Genomic DNA, 21,454 nt, shown 5'->3' with positions numbered 1-21,454 from the left:
TGTTTGTTGAATCACTTTTCTTTTCTCCAATTGGCAAAAGACAGCAGAAAAACATAGACCTGTATGAAAGTATCACTTTAAACTGCAGCTGTGTCTCCTGAAGTTGACAGTTTGACACCCACCTGTTGCTCCGGGCAGGTTAAAACACATTCTTTGATTTCATTTAACAAATGTCAGTCACACTGCAAATGATAGTTGTTGTTTCATCACGCTTTTTCTGACTCTCTCCTCCTCCTCAGTGACTCACTGTTTCCCCTTCTGGTTTTGTCGGCCCCCATACGCTTCCAGTGCACTAATAACAGGTCTGTCTGGAGCGTCTGGCCCCAGGTCCCCATTGCTGGCATGGCCTTCATCACCTCCTCCTCCTCCTCACTAAGCTGCTGGAGCTATTGACATGAATGTCCTTGACTGAGATGCACAACCAATTCTCAAACCAATTCTAACTCTCAAAAGATGTTTGAGTACATTTACGCGCATGCAGTCTTGCTTTGGGGCACAGCATCATCTACTGTATTTCACACCTCACCACCACGGACGCTTTTCTCTAACAGACATATAAACACACATATTTGTTCCACTCTAGCATGATGTGAACACACACTCATAGTTGTTGGGGCATCTGTTTTAGGAGGAAGCTAATGAGCGCAGATGGGGATATAAGCAAGAGGGTTGGAGGCCCTGTTACTGTGGAGACGGGTTTCCCATGATCCCCCTGGGCCAGCTTCCTGTGTTATTCATTGTGACAGGTCTTCCTCTAGCGCCCCCTCTGACCTCACAGTGGTGCTGCCCCCCTCCCTCTCCACCACTCTCTCAGGTGGAAGCTCATGCCATGCATATTTCATAGATGATCCAGAGAAGCAGCCACAGTATTCAGCCACAGGCCAAATGAATGGAGCCCGCCATGATGGAATGTCTTACACTAATACATACGAGACACACTAACGCACACAAAAAACCCCTCGTGGACTCATGCATAAAATAGGGCAACCCAAACAAACATGCTCTCTCTGTGAATTAGATGTATGCACCCTGTAACAACACTGGGTTGGTGCACGTCACATAACCACAGCTCATATATCATCACATAAATAACAATTAGCGCTGATCTCACTCGGTGTAAACATTAGGTATTTGTGTAGTCAACACACACCACAAGATAAGGGGAATTCCTGCAAGGTAACACAAAGGCTGCATCACACAGCAGGTCTGCAGGTCCTTAAGAAGTTTCTAAATGTTCTAAATTCAAGTTTATAAAATTAGGCTTTAAAAATGATACATGGTAAATTTATTCATAATTTTTTTTACAACTCTAGGGTTTCAAAAAATGAAACTAGGCTTGCATAAAATGGAGTGTGGAGGATGAATTGAAGAGTCTCACAGCCTGAGGAATGAAGCTGCTCTGAAGTCTAGTGGTATAGCATTAATGTTGAGGAGGTGTTACTGCCAGTCCAAACTGTCTGGGGTCTACTTGTGAGGAAGTCCAATATCCAGTTGCAGAGTGTTGTACCAAGCAGAGAGTGTTAGGTTTTCCAATCAGCTTCATGGGTGAGATCATATTGAATGCTGAGATGAAATCAACAACAAGCATTCTGATGTAGCTTTTTTTTTATTTCCCAGGCGTGTGAAGGCTGAGTGGATACTGAGTGGGCAGTGGATATTGCACAAGTTGCCATAAATTAAGCTCTTCTGTATGAAAGTCCACATTTCTGATGTTGAAAATATTTAAACATACCACTGAATTCAATTCTGTCTCTTTGATTTATACTTGTATTTACCTGTTGGCAAAGTGGAGATAAACCTAACTCACTCTGATAACCATACCACGTATATGCTGCTGCCTTTATACCTGCAATGCTTAAACAAGAAAACTAGAACAAGATTCGTCTAAGTCGGTCTTAAATATGGTTAAAAATAATTTTGAAAAGGTCCTAAAAAAGCATTAAATTTAAGTCTCTGATAACTGTAGACATCATACTTACAGCCAGTAAGGTGCCTCAGCAGCAAAAAGTGATTTATTTTCTCAGCAGAAGAGTCTCCATCAGATCAAATTAAGAATTGTAATGGCTGACACTGAACTTCTGGCTTGCAGGAGCCACCACTGCCCTTCACATTGAAAGTGGGATGAAATGGCTCATGAGATAAATCTACTAGTCTGCCTTCAACATTTGAAAAATGGTCTTATGCTTCCCTCCTTTTAGGAGAATGTAGGAATGATTTGCCACTGTGATGATATCTTGACATACTGTATATAGTGGATATATATATCCCAGAGCACTGGGTCAAACCCTTAATGGGAAAACCACTCGGTTCCCCTCATTTCTCATTGCACCATCGTGTGTCCAGGGGACGACTATGGATCAATTTCCCGCCATCTGTTTTCTTCATTTGTCCTCTTGCTCATCTGTCACTCTGACACCATTGATCAGGTTTCGCGTTTCTTGTGTGAGGGATGCCTCTCATCACTTTGTTGTGGCATTTGCTCATCTGATGATGAAGTAATGAAGACACACCTGATCTGGTTTGAGGTAATATTCCTGCATTTTAAATTGGTGTGCTAAGGTCAGAGGTCAAAATGTGTTCACTGTTTCCTGAATTTATGGGCAGCACAGTATCTCTTTCAACAGTGTAAGTCTATGAGCTGTCCATTAAATGTCCATAAAAAGCACTGTAAAGGCCCTGTGAGTTCAGGAGAGAGGACCCTATAGCTCACCACGCTGCCTCTGTTCCTGAGTCACAGCGCTGTCACAGTAATGTGCCCCTCTGCCCTCATCCTTGCAGCACCCATTAGCATCTCCGTGTGTCCCGCAAGGACGGACGACATGACGACCACTTAACTCAATTTTTCCTCCTGTCCTTCTCCTCCATTATTCCTCCCGTCCTCAGATGCTTCCTCACTCCTCCCGCTTACAGTGTCCTCTGTTTTTCCTCCTCAGGGTTAGAGAGTGGTGGTGTGACTCTGAAGGAGCCCGCCTCAGAAGGGGACATCGAGAGCTCTGCGCCAGTCACGTTGCGCTGCCATATTGACGGACACCCACGGTGAGTCTCCTCCCACATCACCTCAAGTTCAGAGCTCACGGGGTTAAGGATCATGTGGAGGACCGTACTGAAAACTATTCTTCTGTCCTGGTTGGCCTCTCTCATGGCCTTATGTTCTGCTTGTCCTATTCTTCTTCTCTTCACCTTTGTACCTTCTTTTTTGTCTTCATCAATCACACGACTCTTCCCCAATTTTTGTCTTCTCTTGTCCCTAACCTCTCTCATGCCTTTCCTCTCTAATCCTCTTCTTCTTCTCAGGCCGACATGCCAGTGGTTCAAGGACGGGGTGAAGCTGACAGAGAAGAGCCATCAGATCAACAACAAGGAGAGGACACTCACCTTCAAGAGCGCCAGTCCGGACGACAACGGCCTGTACTACTGCTGCGCCAAGAATGCAGCCGGGCATGTCTGCAGCAACAGCAATTTCACACTCAACATTATAGGTGTGTGTGTGTGTGCTTGCGTTAAGTATTACCCTGTTGAATTCACCCTACGGCATTGCCTGTAGAAATGTACCAATTCTTTCACAATAGAGCGATTTATCAATCGGTCTGTAAAATGTAAAAAAAAATGTAAAAAAGATCATTGCAACATCGCAGAGCCCAAAGTGACATCTTCAAATTGCTTCTTTAGTCCAACCAACAGTCGAAAACCAAACGACTCGTCATTTACTCTCATAAATGATACAGAACAGCAGATAGTCCTTACAGTTAAAGATGCACTATGGAACTTTTTACAGCCCTGTAAACAAACAGGGACAGATCTCTTGATACATTTTCATATTCGTACATTTGTATTTTGAGTTATGAGAATAAAACAGCACATTGTCTATCAGGTCGAGACCAGATGACTATATAACCACAATTCTTACATAGTGCACCTTTAAGAAGCTCGAACCAGCAAATGTTTTTTGTTTAAGAAATGACCAAAAAAGCAGTTTAACCAGACAACACTAGAAAATACCAAAAAAAAAAGCTCCACACAATTTCAAAGAGCCCAAAGCGATGTCTTTATATTTCTTTTTTTGTCCATCTAACAGTCCTTTATTTATTTTTGCTATTTTATAAATTGGAATAAAATCAGCAGTTCCCCACATTAGAGAAGCTGGAAGCAGTGACTGACACTTTAGCTTGAAAATGACTTTAACGGGTAACAATTTGCTCATTACTTCTCTGTCAATTAACGAATAGATTTAATCAACTAATCCTTTCAGCTGTAATTAATAATCATGATATCTTCAGCTTTCAGGAAATATTCCCACTTTTGCCAGGAAGTGCGGTGAAGAGGAGGAGGGGGTGTTTTTGCACCATTAGTGGTGAGAGAAAGCAGGAAGAGACAGTGATGGCGTTCCTAATGTGATTACCTGAGAGTGTGTTTGCACCTTCCTCCTCCGCCACCCACGCAGACAGAAACATCATAAACATCCACAGAGTGAACAATAACATCAGCTCCCTCAGCAACAGCAGCGTCCTTCTGTTGATCTGAGTGTTACTGCAGCTTTCACAAACAGTGTTGATGTACGGGGAGATTATTTGTATTTCTGCAGGATCGCAACAGGACTTTTGTTGTTTACTCTGTGTGTGTGTGTGTGTGTGTGTGTGTGTGTGTGTGTGTGTGTGTCTATTACACGGCAGAGCTCGTACTGTACATACAGCAGCACATCTGTGCGAGAAACCTGATGCCCTGTTCCACTCTAATTAGCCACCTGCAGCACACACACTCGCCGACACGCTAGGTTAGCACCTGGCTGAAGGAAGAATGGATAATTGTTGAGTTTCCAGTTACCATGTCACCACCCTCTGCTCCTCTATAGGGCTTCACCTTAAGGAAAAGCTGACAGATTTAGACAGGTTTTCAGTGAACGGTCACAGCTCCTTAAGATGAGGCCCTCGCTCAGACTTCCTGGGTGGGCCAGGTGTGCTTTCTTTTTCTTCACACAAACCAGTAGTCACATCCTAATACTGCTACTGGCACCGCTCCTCCATGAGCTGTTCAGAATTGAAAAATACAAACACTAAATCCTGGATTAAGGGTATTTTCATGTTCCCATTTCTGTATTGAGCTCAACACCCTTCAGCTTTGTATTTGGAGTATAACAATGTCCTTAAATATTTGTGGTAATTACTACTCCTCCAGGTTGTTCGCTACCAAATCTCTGGCAGGTCAGAGCAGCCAAGTGTTGGCCAGAGCTAACACTGGATGCCTGGCAGGGTAGAAGGGGTCAAAAGAATGTTAATAGAGGAAAAAAATGCCATTAAAGCATTCTTGGGTGATATGAAATGACTACAAAACCTCCATCCTTTAAAAATACAAAACAATCATTCTTATTCATTGTTTACCCTTTGAGATATGCATCAAATTGATCAGTCAGGGACAGATTTTTCTTGTTTCAAGAGTATTTGACCCCACTTGAGTCCTTCTAACCCCACTTTATAATATTGTGAATTTAAGAAATCGCAGAGAAAAAGGAGAAGATCTCCTGTGAAAAAAGGAGGAGAAGATGGTGCAGATAAGCTGCAGGGTCTGTTCATTGACCTCATTAAGCCTCCCTGTGAGGCCCCTCCGAGGTGTTGACACACACCGCCACCTGAAGGCCACTTGCTTACGAGCCTCACGCTGCTGTTGGCAGCTTTTAATAAAAGCCCCGGAGCAGATCAGTGTACAGACATCCACACAGCTGGAACTTGATGGTCGGATGCCTGCACACATAATAATGCAGATGTTTGTCTACCTCTCTCACAGATAAGAGTTTTCCGAGGCCGGTGGTCACTCCGGAGAACCAGGTGGTGTTGAAGAACGAGGAGGCTGCGCTCCACTGCCAGTTCACCGCCGAACCGCCCCCAACGCTGGAGTGGTATCACGAAAATGAGCTGCTGGCAAACAAGACTCGGTATGTTGAGGGCTAAATCCTCCCTTCTGCTTCGCTCTTTTCTTTCTCATCATCCATCTCTTACAGCCCCTCTCCCACCCACATCCTGCCCCCACTTCATTCCCTCTCCTTTCTTACCATTATATAAGCTCCAGCTTCGGGGATTCCTTTGAACCCAATGAGGTGGAACTCTTGCATCGGGCTCTCGGCTCTCTGTGTGCTGTTACTACTCAGTCTTAAGATGGATTGCACATTAAGGAATATTATTACTGGAACAGAGCACAGTAAAGTTTCTCTGCAGTCTACCATACATCACCTGAACGCAGCCTTTCCCTCCAGCCTATCATAAGGTACTTTGTAGCTCTCCAGTAAGCAGAAAAAACCCCTAAGATCAGCTTAGCAGCATGTCCCCTATAAAACCATAAGAATGAGATAATAACCAATTTCTATACCAAGTGCCAAGTACTCCCGCGGGGTTCATAGCACCTCATGTTTATACACAGTCACACTGTGGGCAGCTTGTTCCACATGGAGAGCCTGGTTTTCGATTTTGAAGTGATTATTGTGTTCAGTGAGGGAGGGATGTGAAGGACTCCATCAATAGTTATTCGGTGTGTAATGAGCTTGTCAGAGGCGGGTTCGGTCACCTCAGCAGTGATGACTCAGCAGCAGGATTGCTGGTGCTAGGTGCTGTGTAATGAGCATGAGTATAAAAACACACGCACTGTATTCCAAGGAGGCCTGGTGTGTTTGTGTTTATTGATCTGGGCTGATATAACGCCCGAGGAATGCAGCTGCTCTGCAGGGGTTATCGTCTGTTTTGCACCTGCACTGTTCAGACAACCCCCCTTTTTATGTGCGAATGTTTGATGAAGGTTGTTTTCCATAAGCATGAAACCAAGAAAAAACATGCCAGTGTAAGCTCACGGCTATTTTTGCAGACAGAAAAAAAATATTGCCCCATGGGTCAAACCAACTGTGGAGGCAAAAATCTGAAATTGTATTCTGTATGAGTAGGATCAAATGTAGCTATTAAGATGATTCCCTCTTTTCATTTTGTTTTTGTGGTTATTTTAGACTGTTTCTTCGCAGTGAAGTAATATTCCACAGACTTGTTCTCCATTTCTCCTGTGGAAACTCACACAAGCTCCCAAAGCTCATTTCCCTCCCGCTATTGAACAGACAAGAAGAGAAGAGATGGCACAGAAATATCAGCCCTCCTGAGGGAATCCAGTGCAAAACCAGATAGTCTTGGATGAATCCTGCTTTTGGAAAACTCTCCTCAGGAATTCCCCAGCTTCCTAAATGCATCCAGCAGTGCTTTTTACTTATTTCACTCTGTTTTACATATCCTCATTTCCCATGAGCTTCATAACGACTTTTTCATACAGCTGTGATGAGCTGTTGAGTTGTCCGGTCTGTGGAGCTGATTTCTGTGCTGCCTGGGATGTGCAGCTCCTTATCTGTCATCCCTGGAGCTGGCTTAAGGTCAGCCTTTAATTACTTCTCATCCCGTCCATCACTGGCACCAATACTCCCTTCAGCCTGCCAGATCCCAGTGGCCAGCCGTCAGGAAAAGCACAAGACTTTTTTTAAAATGAACTCACTATGTAGGACACATTTCTTTGTGTTCTTTGAGCTGACTCTAAGTATTTCCTTTAACCTATTTAGAGCAGCAGATGGCCTGGGTTTTAGTGAATCAGGGCAATTCAGATAGATTCAGGTAATATGCCTAACAAGAAAAAGTAGGCCCATGTTAAAATAGCCTAGACTTTCAGGCACTCATTCAATCGTGTTTACCACTACAGCAGAGGCTCTAACTCATGAGCCAGCACAAGACCTGTACACTGGACGGTGTCACTGGGTTAACTTGAGCTGAGGTCAGGCGATTGTTGTGCAAGTGGGCATGAAGAGGCCTGTTTAATGATTTTTTTCTATCCACCCAACACGCAGATAGTTAAAGAGTGTATGAAACCCAACTCACGACATGACTGTTTCATAAGTAACTGTAATGTGATTTCTGAATTAAGGAATAGTAATGTGTTACATTATTAGTTTAATTATTAGTGTTATTAAAAAATATTATATTTCAAGTTTATATGAGGTTTCATGTCTGTCAGGATATATTTTTTTAATGAAATTATAAAGAAAACCCTTCTGCTTTCATCCCTTTTAAGGGTCACTGTAACTGATGAGAATAATAATTGTGTAATATCATATCCTGTCATACCGTGTAACTGTGATGGTTATCATACCGTGAAAATCTCATAACATTGCAACTCTATTACAGACAAATGTAATCTGATTACAGCTTTACTTTGTAACCGGTACCCCCAACACTGGTGATGGTGAGGCAGTATAAACAAGGCGATCTGGAAGTGTAACTTGTCTGTTTCTTCCCGACAGTGTGGTCCTGCTCCCGAACGGCACACTGCTGATCACCCAGGTCAAGCCCAGGAACACAGGGACTTACAAGTGCGTTGGCCGTGGCCTCAGAGGGTCCCACGTTACGCTAGAGGCCTCCCTACTCATAGCAGGTACACACACACACACACACACACACACACACACACACACACATATTTGCAGTTGTTGAACTGGTGAGAGATAAACACCTGTGTATGTAATCTGAGAGTGAGAGGGGGCATTTGGATTACATATTTATCCTTCCCCTCCATCTCATTCTGCCCTCCCCTCTTCTTCTTCTGGCTCTTTCACTTAGAGCCAGATCTCTCCGATGATAATGACATTCCCTTATTGACATCCGGACCAGCTGTATCCACTACACACGCTGTGCCGGAGCATTTTCCTGCTTCCCCTCCATATTATTTCCTCCAACAGTCCAGCTGTTTGCCAAGCTTGTTTAGCTCAACAAACTTTCTCCAAAGTGCAGCAGCACCTGGCTGAACATGTGTTAGATAACACACCAGTATGACTCAAACTGGCTAACGAGCAGCGTAATTATGAGGTTGTGAAATGTTTAACGTAATTAGACCTGCCCTGTGATCGTCATCCAACTTCAATAGAGGCTGACTTGTGAGAAATGTGAACAGGTGTGTAAACCACTATAAAATGAAAAAATAACATCAGAACTTTAATAATACAACTTTGTGGTTGTACACAAAGATTAGGTTACAGGTACACACAGAGAAAACAATGTAATGTAATATACAAGTCTAGACACATCAGAGTTTTTAATATTGCTCATTACAGCGCCTGCTTTTTTCCTGTCTAAATCCACTACTCTTTAAATGTCTGCTTGAGCTTAAAGCAGGAACAAGCTGTAGTATCTTCTCATCTTACTAATCAGCCAGCATTTTGAAATGCAAGTGCATGCAAGTCAAATATTTTGAATGAGCTTAGGGCTGGAATTTCTCTGCGTTTCAGGGTCCCAAGTACTTTATTCCTCCCGAGCAGCCCCTTTTCCCCAAGGGTTTTGGATTAACGAGGTTCGACTGTATCTGCAGTTTTAACCCAGTGATCCGCAGCTCCATTTAAATACCTTAATTCACTTAATCTGATGGTAATCCCTGCAGGCATTATAGGGGATTGTGTCACAGTAGAATTCAGTATTTAGGGGACAAGTTTAAACAGTCGCTCCATCGTAGCTCCACCTCATTCACTTCGCTGCCCCCCTTACCCTCCTCCACCCAGCTCCGCTTCTCTTTCATCTGCTGAGAAATGTGTGTTTCGCTCTGTTCTCATTAATCGATTTAGATCTTAGACTAGTAGAAGGTCGAAGCCATTGACCAGCTTTCGGAGCATTGTCGGCCAATAAAGAATTAATGACTTCCATTTGGGACACACACAGTATTAAACTACACAGTAGTGGGAGGTCTTGTGAGTCCACAGATCACATTCCACTTTCTGTATAGGGGCTGCCAGTTTTGATATGACCCACCTCACACATTCCCTAGTTAATTCCCATACAACCTATATACTCAGTTCGCCTACTGTGTGCTTTGTTCTCTAATTACTGTGGCCTGCGCTACAAATCAGAGGACTTTTCCTAACAAGACAGGAAATCCGTTAGCAGAACTGTGTGTTGGAATTAAGCATGCTCTTGGCTGCTCATGAAATTCAAAAGTCAGTAATGCTTCCGTGGCTTTGAAGACAGATGGATGATTATCAGGGGCCTCGTGTGAATGGAAATCAATTTCAGCATTCAGATTGCTACTTCGAGCTGAAAAATCTCCCTGCTCTCCACTACAGAGATAGAGGACATGGTGCCCAAGATGTCGACGGTTTTCACAGCGGACACCCTGCAGCGAGTGGCCTGTCGTCCCCCACGTGGCAGACCTGAGCCGGAGGTTTGGTGGGAGAGAGAAGGTCAGCGGGTGCCCACAGAGGGCAGAGTGTACCAGGATGAGCTGGATCTGGTCTTCAGTCCCACAGAGGGGGGCGATTCTGGCACCTACACCTGTGTGGCCCAGAACAAGGCAGGACGCAAGACACAGGAGTTCACCTTCACTGTGGCCAGTGAGTCATACTCAGATTAATTTAAAGGGACATTTAACTAGTTTCAGTGTTTTCTGAACTTTACCCATACTAAAGATGAAAAAGTCTGATATCACTTCAACTTTGACAAGGGATGTTATTGAACATTTATTGATTAATCACCGTTAAGAATGTAACCAATTAAAAATGTGTTAACTGACAATCAGAGATGGGCACAAATACATCAGAAAGTATTCATCATCTTAGAATAACATTTCTACCGATAAGACGGCGCTTTAATTATGTGCTCACGACGCAAAGCGTTGAATAAGTGGTTGTCTTACATTACATTGGGCTAACTTAATAAGTCACGTTGTTTTAATGTCAGGAGCATGGTGGGAAGTGGGAACACTGTGATTGTTAATGGCTTCTACAGTAAGTTAAGACTGAACAACATGCCGAGCACATTAACACTTTGTGTATGACTTCAACGTGCTGGCATTAACCAAAGAACTATTATGTCTAACTGTATAAGTAAGTGTTAAATGTCTATACTGATGCTATGAGACTGTAATGCGTTGTCTGTGTTTTTGTCTCCACAGCTCCCCCAGTGTGGGTGACGAGGCCTCAGGACAGCTACTTAGAGGAGGGTAAACCAGGTTATCTTCACTGTCACGCTCAGGCCAACCCTGAACCTGAGGTCACCTGGTACCGCAACAGCATCATGATCACACCAGAGGTCAGTTAGCAAACACAATAACACACACACACACACACAATGACACACACACACACACACACACAAACAGGCATTCTGTCTACACCCAGCAGATAAAAGCTCTCCAAATTGTGTGACATAAGAGAGTTTTACATTAAAGAAAACCTCTCTTTCTTCCCCCCAGGACTCTCGTTTTAAGCTGTTCCCTAACGGCACCCTCAGGATCAACAATGTGGAGGTGTACGACGGACAGCTGTACAGCTGTGAAACCAAGACCGCAGGCGGTCGACTGTCTGGCCAAGCTAAAGTTACCGTGCTCGGTAAGCTGCGAGAAAATCACCCAGTTGATCAATACGTACAGTACATTACACAATTCTCGATGAGCATGTATTTAAAGTTGTTCTCCACAATTACCGAAATGTAATGTGCAATGGTTGAATCATATCCAGGGCGTAATGACTAACAGCGTTGAGAGAAAATCTAAAACAAATGTGGTCGCGCCTGTAGGCTTGAGCGTGTGAATGTGTGTGTTTCCTAAAATAGGAAGAGCATGTCTATGTTGTGTCCTGCAGGACACCCACAGAGGTGTAAAATGTGACTCATGCACGGCAGCTTTGTTCCAGCCTCCATTTTCACACATTATCTCCATGATAAATTCCTATCAGTGTAGCTTTGCTGCTATAGGATTACTGTGATAGATGGGCTGACATGTCCCTGTTTTGTCTGGCCAATCTCTGTGTTTATATGATCTCAGCCTCTGATAGACCTCAGTTTCTATACTCAGATCTGTGTGTGCATGTAGCTGCATTTCCCTGAATGTGTCTGAACATGATGTGTGTCATCTCATCTGCAGTGCTAGTTGCACAAAAGCGGCTTTGACACATACTGTAGATCATGGGATCGCCTCCGTCAGTGTTTACCACGTGTGTAATGTATGTGTGATGTTTGGACTTGTGTTTCAGAGAAGCTGAAGTTCACCCCGAACCCCCAGCCTGTACAGTGCCTGGAACTGGATAACGAGATCACCATCCAGTGCTCGGCTAAAGGCAGGGAGAGCCCCACCGTCCGCTGGACCAAAGCAGGTGTGCACGCCGCTGGCTTAACCTTAGCTCACAGTAGCTTAAATCAGATAAGGAATCACTGTTAAACACTCTCTTGAGGAAATATCTCATCCAAAATGCAGCAGTTCCCTTCATTCCTAGCATGCTAATGATGATGAATGATGTTTCCACAAGAATATGTGGAACCACGCACAGAATCTGCAATAAACAGTGTGAGGAAGATTCATCATCATGGATCATTTCCCCCCTTCATCTGCGTTTGCCAGGAAGGAGTCGGTTCAACCAGACTCAGCCCTCCTAACCCCTCTGTGTGTCTCTCTGTCTCCCCCTGCAGACGGAGGAGAGGTACCGCCTCACGTCGAGCAGAGGAACGGCCAGCTCCACTTCACCAAAGTCACCCGCAGCGACGCCGGCAACTACACATGCATCGCCTCCAACAGCCTGCAGGGGGAGATCAGAGCCCTGGTGACCCTCACTGTGGCCGGTAAACCTCTCGCTCATCATCCTGCAGGCAGGGGATTGTTAGAAAAAGGGTCAGGCTACCACATTAGTCATCAGTCCCACATCCAGAGTGCTTGCGGTCTCAGTGCATCTGAGGGTAGTTTTATATGACACAGTCATTGATCATTGTCATCAAGTGGCAAATACAGCAGCATTTATTGTGTGTTTGGTGGCCTTTTTACAGCCCAGTAATGAATTGCATTAGGGTTGTCGAGTGTAACCGAGAGGATGTAAACCACAGTCACCACAGTTTGTAAAGGAAATGTTACAGCCCAGTTGTGGTGTAAAAAGGGTTGTACTAATGTGTGTGTGTGTGTGTGTGTTTGTGCACATGTAGTGTACATTCAGTTTAAGGTGGAGCCAGAGTACACAACAGTGTACCAAGGACACACAGCCGTCCTGCACTGTCAGGCCACCGGCGACCCCGAGCCGCACATTCATTGGATGGACAAAGACAAGAAGCTGGACATCAGCAAGAACAGGAGGTAAATGGGACACGTCTTTGTCTTCTACTCTTCTCTATCATACCTGAATGCAAGAATGTCTTGTATAGATTTGTTTTTAAGTGGCATGAAAGAGTCATTTAGAGAATGTGTCACATTCACAAATGTTTCATGTTTTCATGAGTGTTTCAGAGCTGTTGTACCAGACATGAACAGATGTCTGCCTCTCTCAACGGGGAGAATAAATGTAGTGCAAAATGAATATTCTGTTTACCATATTATCATCGTGGCCTGCCAATATAGTGAATGCCTCGACAGCCTTCTTGTATAACATTTTATTTTTACTTATAGTTTTCAGTATATATGATAGTAATAGTTTCCACCGTCCAGGTGAACATCCTCCATTATTAAACCTGATAGTGTAACATCGTCCACGTGTACAGTATAATATTCTGTTGTCACATATCCCCTCAATGGCCTCACGTCAAAGTCTTCTTTGTTAACATTTCCATAATCTGACTCTATGCCAAACCATTCCCACTTTATTTCTGTCACCGTGCGGCACAGCTCTGATGACTGATTTCTAGTATGGTTTCTGTGAATGAAAACTTGCCCACAAACAGTTTCAGGGGTCTTGATTGGGGAAGAGATTTAGGATAAGAATATGAAACATTCCTAAACAAGGCTTATTGTGTGTGTGTATATATATGTAATAGGCTTTAAATCATCTTCAATAAATTAGAGTATGCCAGTGTTTTCAGTCCTGTTCATGGGGCCCACTGACCTGCATGTTTTAGAAGCAGGGAATAGATCAGCTCATCATCAAGCTCTGCTGAAGCCTGATAACGAGTCATTCATTTGAATCAGGTGTGTTGGAGCAGGTAAACATCTAAAACATGCAGGACACCTTTAATATGGAAACAACATGGACGCTTACAAAGAAGATGTGTTGTATTGATCAGGGTTAATGTGCTAACTGATAACTTTTGGTCACCATGTCTCGACAGTTACAACCTAATACCATATTGCAAACTGTATGCAAGCAAGAAAATTGATATGCAATATGTGAATTAATAAAAAAAAAAGTCTGAAATTGGAGAAAGTCATCCTAATTGGAAACTATTTTCTTCCGACGACCATTAATGTGCTAAAACTGAACTTTAAACTTTAAAGCAAGAGATGAATGTATTCTCATGATTATCAATATTTTTTGAACAGTCCAATTTCCACTACCTCTCTATAATATATATTATACCTGATCACTTCTGTTCAACACGGGTTGAAGATCTTCAAACTGTGTCTCGTGACATGGAGCATGTTCTTTCTGGCCTCCTTCTGTTACCCTCGTGTTTCCCTCCAGCTTCATCAGTCCTGTCCCTCTTTCTTCCAGGTTCCAGAAGATGCCCAATGGCACGTTGGTGATTAAAGATGTCACTACTGATGACACCGGCAAATACACATGTGTGGCTGGAAACAGCTGCAGCATCAAAGACCGTGTGGCTCAGCTATTTGTAGTGGGTGAGTTTAACACACATACTGTACGTCGGCATACATATACTGTACGTCGGCACACAGACATACTGCAATTACACAGGCTTTCTTTATCAGGAACAAAGGTGCACACATTGGGTGTAGACCGCGATCACAAGCAAAGGATGAAGGCCTTTATTAAACCCTCACCCTCTGCCTGTCATCCATCTCGACAGGTTAATAACTACAGCCACGACACTGACGCCACGGCTGTCACTGAGGTGATGGGATTGGGCAGACATTAGATCTAATAACTCTGAGGCTCCTGTGTGCTGACTGAAGCTGAAATTTGCAGTCACATACTTTCACTAGTGTCCCATATCAACTAATTTTCTTGCAAAGTAGCAGCATGGTATTCCTTATTAGCTCAGTAGAAGAATTGAATTAAAGTTAACCACAATTGCTGCCTGTGCCCAACAGACAAACCAATGCCTCCCTTTGATGATGAAATGGACAGGGCTCCTTATAAGATGATCCAAACCATCGGACTGTCTGTGGGAGCAGCTGTGGCTTACATCATCGTGGTGCTGGGACTCATGTTCTACTGCAAGAAGAGACGCAATGCCAAAAGACTGCAGAAGGGCCAGGACGGAGAGGAGCCTGAGATGGAGTGTCTCAATGGTAAGAATGTTTGATGGAGAAGAATGTGTATGGTTTGTGGTCAGGCAGGAAGTTATGTTCATATTCCCTCAACTTTATGGTTCTCAAAGCGTTGGTGAAATGTTCAGGATATTTGCTGCCATCTTGAGGTTATCCTGGGTATTGCATTTACAACATGTGAAATAGCACAGGCTCAGATAAAATTCGTCACATTAGCTGTTTACCAGTTCCATGGTCTAAACTAACTCTGAGCAGATTTGATATACAGAAGGAAATGGTAATAATAATAAACTTTAGTCTTATTTTTAAAAATAGAGTCACAAAGACATCAGGACAAAGGCAAATAAACAGATAAATACTGAGAATAAGACATGTTGGCAAGAAAATGGTGCTTTTTTGAACAAATAGGAGCACAGTTTTTGAAAAACCTGGAAATAATCATAATTAACTGTGAATGGTGGTGAAACAACTCTTGAGACACCTTAGAACACAAGAACTACTATGAAATTTTTGTTAAAATAATTTGCTTCCTCTATATGAAGTTTAATCGTAGTGATTTTCTGAGTCACAACTCTATTTGTGTTCAGTAGTTGTGGAGCAGTTGTCTGAAGTCACACCACAATGGCAGCACCCATGAGGAGGAGAGTAATTTGTGGACGACAGTATTTGTATGAGGGTAGAGAAGGGAATATGTACATGTGTTTCCAATTATAAAAGGGCCGTAACAAAAGATTTACGAAGGCGTCTGTTACCTAACTCCCTCAAGGAGTAAAGCAGCCTGTATTGCTGTGCAATTGTGTGTACATTTGCCAAAAAAACATCAGTCTGTGATGGTCGGCCATATTTTTTTGTTTATGTCTGGCTTTGTGTACCTGGAGCACTTGATGGTTGGATGTTTGAAATTTCAAATGAAATGTGACTTTAATTTGAACGCATTAGATTTGGCTCAGCAGAACAACAAGTTTTGGATTTGTTTGTTTCATTTTTCTTTATAAGGCAATGATGAAGGAATTGCTCTGTACTTGGACACGTCACATTTACAGTGCCCTGTAATAGTTACTGAGATGTGACCTATGTATATGACCTTTAACCCCATGGGATGTGTGTTGTGCTTATCAGGTGGGGCTGTTCAACAAAATGGCCACACCACCACTGAGATCCAGGAAGAGGTGGCACTCACCAACATGGGTACCGTGGCAACAACCGAGAAACGCCACAGCCATGTCAATAATGATAAACTCCACTTTCCTCGAGCAAACCTGCAAACCATCACTACTTTAGGTAGATTAATTTACACACTCCTCCATGTTTTAACTGAGAGTGAATGTCCTTGTACTCTGATCCGGTGTTTTCACTGACTAAAACGATATGCGCTGTACGATATGTTCAGGTAAAGGGGAGTTTGGCGAGGTGCTGCTATGCAAAGCTAAGGGTATCGAGGAGAGCGAGGAGGAGACGGTGGTGTTGGTGAAGAGCTTGCAGAGCAGAGACGAACAGCTCCAGCTCGACTTCCGCCGCGAAGCTGAAATGTTTGCCAAGCTCAGCCACCCCAACGTCGTCCGCCTGTTGGGCCTGTGTAGGGAGGCAGAGCCCCACTACATGATCCTAGAGTACTATGACCTGGTAATTACACAGAAAGAGAAGCACACACAAACAGAAGGATGTAAAAATATATATTTTACCTGATATAATTCTCCCTTTTTTTTGCTTTTATCATACCAGGGAGACCTGAAGCAGTTCCTGAGAATTTCCAAAAGCAAAGATGACAAGATCAAATCTCAGCCTATCAGCACCAAGACCAAAGTAAGTGTTGAATGTGGATGCAAAAATAATTGTAAGTTGTCTCATTCCTTATGAGATCAAGTTCCCTCAATGCAATATTAAGATATTCTTGAAAACACACTTATTTGCTTTCTTGAGAGTTGGATAAGATCAGTGCCTCCCTCATGTGTACCCTAAATATGAAACTACAGTCAAGAGACGTTGAGAGTAGCTTAGCGTGGAGCCTAAACATGGCTTTTTCCATGCTCACTGATTATCACGTCCTCTACATACTCTTTGTTTAATGTGTACGGGTAAGTGTTGAAATAAGAAGTCAATGTTTTACTGGGGGTTACGTGCTGGACAATTAATTTCTTGGCCTGTGACCTCCTGGAGTCTTCTTACCTCGGGGTTGCCAAGCAACCAGAGAAGACTTTTTTTTCTCAAAATGACAAACTGATGCAACCAAGGAAAACCTTGATAATTGCTGCTGCTGATGTTAAACTATAATGGAAAGCACTTTACCTTGAGAGTTTATTTATTCTCCATTTTTCTCTTTTCTCCCTTCAGGTTTCCATCTGTGCCCAGGTGGCTCGTGGGATGGAGCATCTGTCCAATCACCGTTTTGTTCACAAAGACCTTGCCGCCCGAAACTGCCTGATCAACAGTCAGAGGCGTGTCAAAGTGTCGTCACTCAGCCTCAGCAAGGACGTCTACAATAGGTCTGTTGGAAAAGCGACATGATTTCATAATTATCACTCCATTTAATCACCAGCTGCATTAAATGGCACGATTAAAATTCTGGGACATCTCTGTTCAACTGGCTGATTTGTTTCCGTCTCCCTGTCATCTCTCTCTTGTACGTAGTGAGTACTACCACTACAGACAGGCATGGATCCCACTGCGCTGGCTCCCATCAGAGTCTGTGTTTGAAGACGACTTCTCCACCAAGTCTGATGTGTGGGCCTTCGGAGTGTTGATGTGGGAGGTTTTCAGTCACGGGGAAATGCCATATACCAAACTCAGCGACGATGAGACACTAGAAGGTCAGTATGGTGCTTTAGTGCCTTGTTTTTAGTCCATTTTCTGATTCAGCACAGACAAAACAAGGTCTTTCAGGATAAAGAAGCCCTGCTTGGTCATTAAATGTCCCATATTATGCCCATTTTTAGATTCATATTTTTATTCTTGGGAGTCTTCTAGAAAATGTTTACATGTTTTCGTGTTCAAAAAACACATTATTTTCTAATACTGTAGAATTATAATACAACTGCTGCAGCACCTCTGTTCACCCTCCATCTGAACCCTGCCTGTCTCTTTAAGGCTCCTTTCCCCAAAAAGCCTAGTCTGTTCTGATTGGTCAGCTTTCATTAGTTTTTGTTTTCACACCAGCTATGCTGGTGTTTTTGCAACCACAGCGATGCTGGGGGCGTGGCTGAGGGCGGTGTCTGTATAGATGTGACATCACAACCTTACGGAAGTTGTAACGGCTCATTTAAAGGCACAGATTCTGAGTACAGGCTGTGTGCATGTCTCCAGTGATTGAGCGTTTTAATACCGTCACAGTATTTATGTAGCTCCAAGATCTACTTTATTATCCCACAAAAAAATAGAAGCCTCACTTTCTACAGTATGAGAGCTTTAAGTATGAATAATAAATGTAAATTTGAGACGTCGTATATAATCAGTTCTCTGGGTAAGTCACAGAATGTCCATTAAATGTTGCAGTCAAACACCGTGTGTCCATATTTCTGATTTCGGTCTAACCTCCCTCTCTCTGCTGGTCCTTCACCCCTCCAGCTCTGCAGGGAGGGAAGCTGAAGCTGCCTGTTCCAGACGGATGTCCCTCCAAAATCTACAAGCTCATGGCCCGCTGCTGGGCGCTGAGCCTCAAAGAGCGTCCCTCCTTCACTGAAATCGTGCACGCCCTGGGAGAGCTGCCCTCTGACAGCAAAGTCTGAGACGACCATGACCCCACATCAGAGGGGAACTTTACCCGACCCCCTTCCCCCAAAATAAAGACAAGAAAGCTGGATTATTAGTCTCTCACATTTCAGGGAAGAGGGTTGAGGAGAAAACACTTTTTTTAATATGCATTTCAAATAGAGGGTGTGTGGATCAGACTTCTTTGCTCTATCAGTGGAAACGCACTCACGTTTGTGTGAATGGCTTCTTGTGAGCAGTGCCAGGAGTTTACGTTTGCCTTAACCGCAGCATGGATGACCCCCCCCCCCCTCCTCCCAGTCTGTGGTTCCACTGTGACCCTGCCAGCCTGTCTGCGGCCGCTCTGTCCCAGAAACACTTTGTGTCACGGAGCCTCACAACCTCAGTGCCTCTCCCCCTCCGCACACACACTCACCCAGACCTCCAACTGCTTTGTGGGGATGCTAGGTACAGTGCTTTCACTGGCAACGATCAATACCGAAAGAAAACTGGAGAGAATTTTGAAGGAACGTTGGAAATAATGTGTCATCAGTGGAGCCGTGAATCTTCTTAAATAACCTATCAACATCTCAGTCTGTTAAAATCCGATCAGCTGCACCCTGAGTCCGCCACCCTAATCCTGGAGGAGAGATCTGCTACTCTGTCCATCACCATCCTCCAAAGTGTGTGTGTGTCTCTGTGTCTGTGTGTCTGTGTGTGTGTGTGTGTGTGTGTGTGTGTGTGTGTGTGTGTGTGTGCGCCACTGAACTGTCCCTATGCTCCAGTGTATGTTCAAAGAAGAAGTGGAATGAGGTTTGCATGAAGGTTCGCCGTCTGTTACGCTTTGCAACATGAGGAGACTTGTTGAAAAAGTAATCCGTGTTACGGTAACACTTCAGGAACATAAAAAAAGATCAACTTTATAGCCAAGGAATATATTGAATAGATGAGATTGTGCCAGTGTGGGCTTTGTACGTTTTTTTATGTGTGGTTTGTTCTTGTATTAACTTTGAGGTGCTTATCGGTCACTACTTCTGGGTAAGAATACCCATTATACCACATTAACATTATCATGTTATCTCAGTTGCAGGGATGCAGCCTATCACTGTGTGTAACCTGCAACGTAATTTCTCCAGAGGTCCAATCACAGTTTCCCTTGTGGTCCATTTGTTTTGTGCAATGCTGCGACGTGGACCATCAGACCAGGCAGCAATGTGTACATAATGTAGAAGCCATGCACTAACTTCACTTAAAAGAATATCCCTCTTTGTCTCTATCATGTTGTGTAGTAGGACATGCAAGGCCTGTTTATTTATGATGAAGGTCCTGTCTTTTTTTAACTGTTTATAATAGGAAGGTACTTCTCTGATGTATTCATTCTCACGGTCCATCTCAACGTGTGTTCAGCCTGGTAAGCAGCTGAATATGCTAACACAACATACAAAGGAGGTAAAAAGAGTGACTGCTGGTCACCAGTACTCATTTAAGTGCCTGGTAAATGAAGGATTATCTTAACTGTCTCCCTCTTTTTTTTTTTTTTTTTTTACATTATCTAATCAAATTCAATGGCCTTTTGTTTATGAACTTGTTTTTTATACGTTGTTTTTAGTGTAATGTTTTGTTTTTATGAATGCTAGGCACTCACACCTAGTCGTCTTTTTTAATCTGCTTCAGCAAATGTTCACAGTAATCACAGATATATACAAAAGTATACATGCTGCTGTCAATAAAGGTTCACAGTGTTTTTACCCGATGTGTTGTGATTAATACCGTAGAGATCAACCTTCTTGATCGAGAACTGTTGCCAACAGGTTCTTAATATTCTATCAATTATTAGTTTTTTTGGTCCTTTCTAGTTTGCTATGAAAATCAACTTTCAAATACTTTAAAGGGACAATATGTAAGAATTGGCCACCTGTTGTTCCTACTCAAAACAAATGGGGGGCAGCATGTCATCAGAGCATCTGCTAACTGTAGATGCTGTTAGCCAGTTTGCTCTGTTAGCTATGTGGTTAGCAGTCTGGACTCGGAGCACAAGGGTAATGTTAGTGTTTATATGCTAGCACAGGAGCTGTTTACCGTGAAGGGCAGGGGCTAGATGGTTAGCATGCTAAAAATGCTTTGCAACACAAAACGTAGACGTCATAACATTGAAACTGTTATTCCGTCACATTCTGTTGATAATTTTGATTTAATTTGATTTAAACTTGCATGACAGTTAATAACCCCACTGGACATGCCCTTTTATCCAAGTTTGAGTGGTGTTGCATGTGTATGTGAGACCATTTTCAAAATTCTTACCAGTTGATGTTGACAAGAAAACTCCTAATTAGGCATTCAGCTTGCTGAGACACATTGCATTGGTGTTGCTGGGTATTCAAAATAAAATGCCGTGAAAATAATTTAAATTGTTGCCGCTTGCTCCTGCTTGCAGCTACTAAACCACTAAATATAATTTTAAGTGAAAACAAAGGTGATGAAATGTTCAGAGGTGGATTACCGACCTCAAGCAAGTCCCAACAAGGTGGTTTTCTGGCTGTGTGTAGATAACAGCTGCTTGTAACTACAAAATCAA

At 43.2% G+C, this 21,454-nt stretch overlaps 1 protein-coding gene across 1 annotated transcript in view; it reads left to right on the top strand.

Annotated features, from left to right (window-relative positions):
* Positions 1-20,627, top strand: part of ptk7b (protein tyrosine kinase 7b) — a 77,062-nt gene extending 56,435 nt beyond the window's left edge. The window contains exons 3-20 of the mRNA XM_084376090.1: positions 2,934-3,036; positions 3,295-3,479; positions 5,779-5,926; positions 8,312-8,442; positions 10,118-10,384; positions 10,945-11,081; positions 11,245-11,380; positions 12,023-12,142; positions 12,456-12,605; positions 12,960-13,107; positions 14,456-14,583; positions 15,016-15,216; positions 16,315-16,476; positions 16,586-16,818; positions 16,918-16,998; positions 17,527-17,678; positions 17,824-18,002; positions 18,757-20,627. Of these exons, the coding sequence (XP_084232216.1) occupies positions 2,934-3,036; positions 3,295-3,479; positions 5,779-5,926; positions 8,312-8,442; positions 10,118-10,384; positions 10,945-11,081; positions 11,245-11,380; positions 12,023-12,142; positions 12,456-12,605; positions 12,960-13,107; positions 14,456-14,583; positions 15,016-15,216; positions 16,315-16,476; positions 16,586-16,818; positions 16,918-16,998; positions 17,527-17,678; positions 17,824-18,002; positions 18,757-18,917 (2,822 nt within the window). The 3' untranslated portion in view covers positions 18,918-20,627. The remainder of the gene's footprint in view (positions 1-2,933; positions 3,037-3,294; positions 3,480-5,778; positions 5,927-8,311; positions 8,443-10,117; positions 10,385-10,944; positions 11,082-11,244; positions 11,381-12,022; positions 12,143-12,455; positions 12,606-12,959; positions 13,108-14,455; positions 14,584-15,015; positions 15,217-16,314; positions 16,477-16,585; positions 16,819-16,917; positions 16,999-17,526; positions 17,679-17,823; positions 18,003-18,756) is intronic.
* Positions 20,628-21,454: the final 827 nt, after the last annotated feature.

The sequence above is a fragment of the Pagrus pagrus genome, assembly GCF_965226575.1.
Source record: "Pagrus pagrus genome assembly, chromosome: 15".
NCBI lineage: Eukaryota > Metazoa > Chordata > Actinopteri > Spariformes > Sparidae > Pagrus > Pagrus pagrus.
This window is presented reverse-complemented; position numbering and strand designations above follow the sequence as displayed.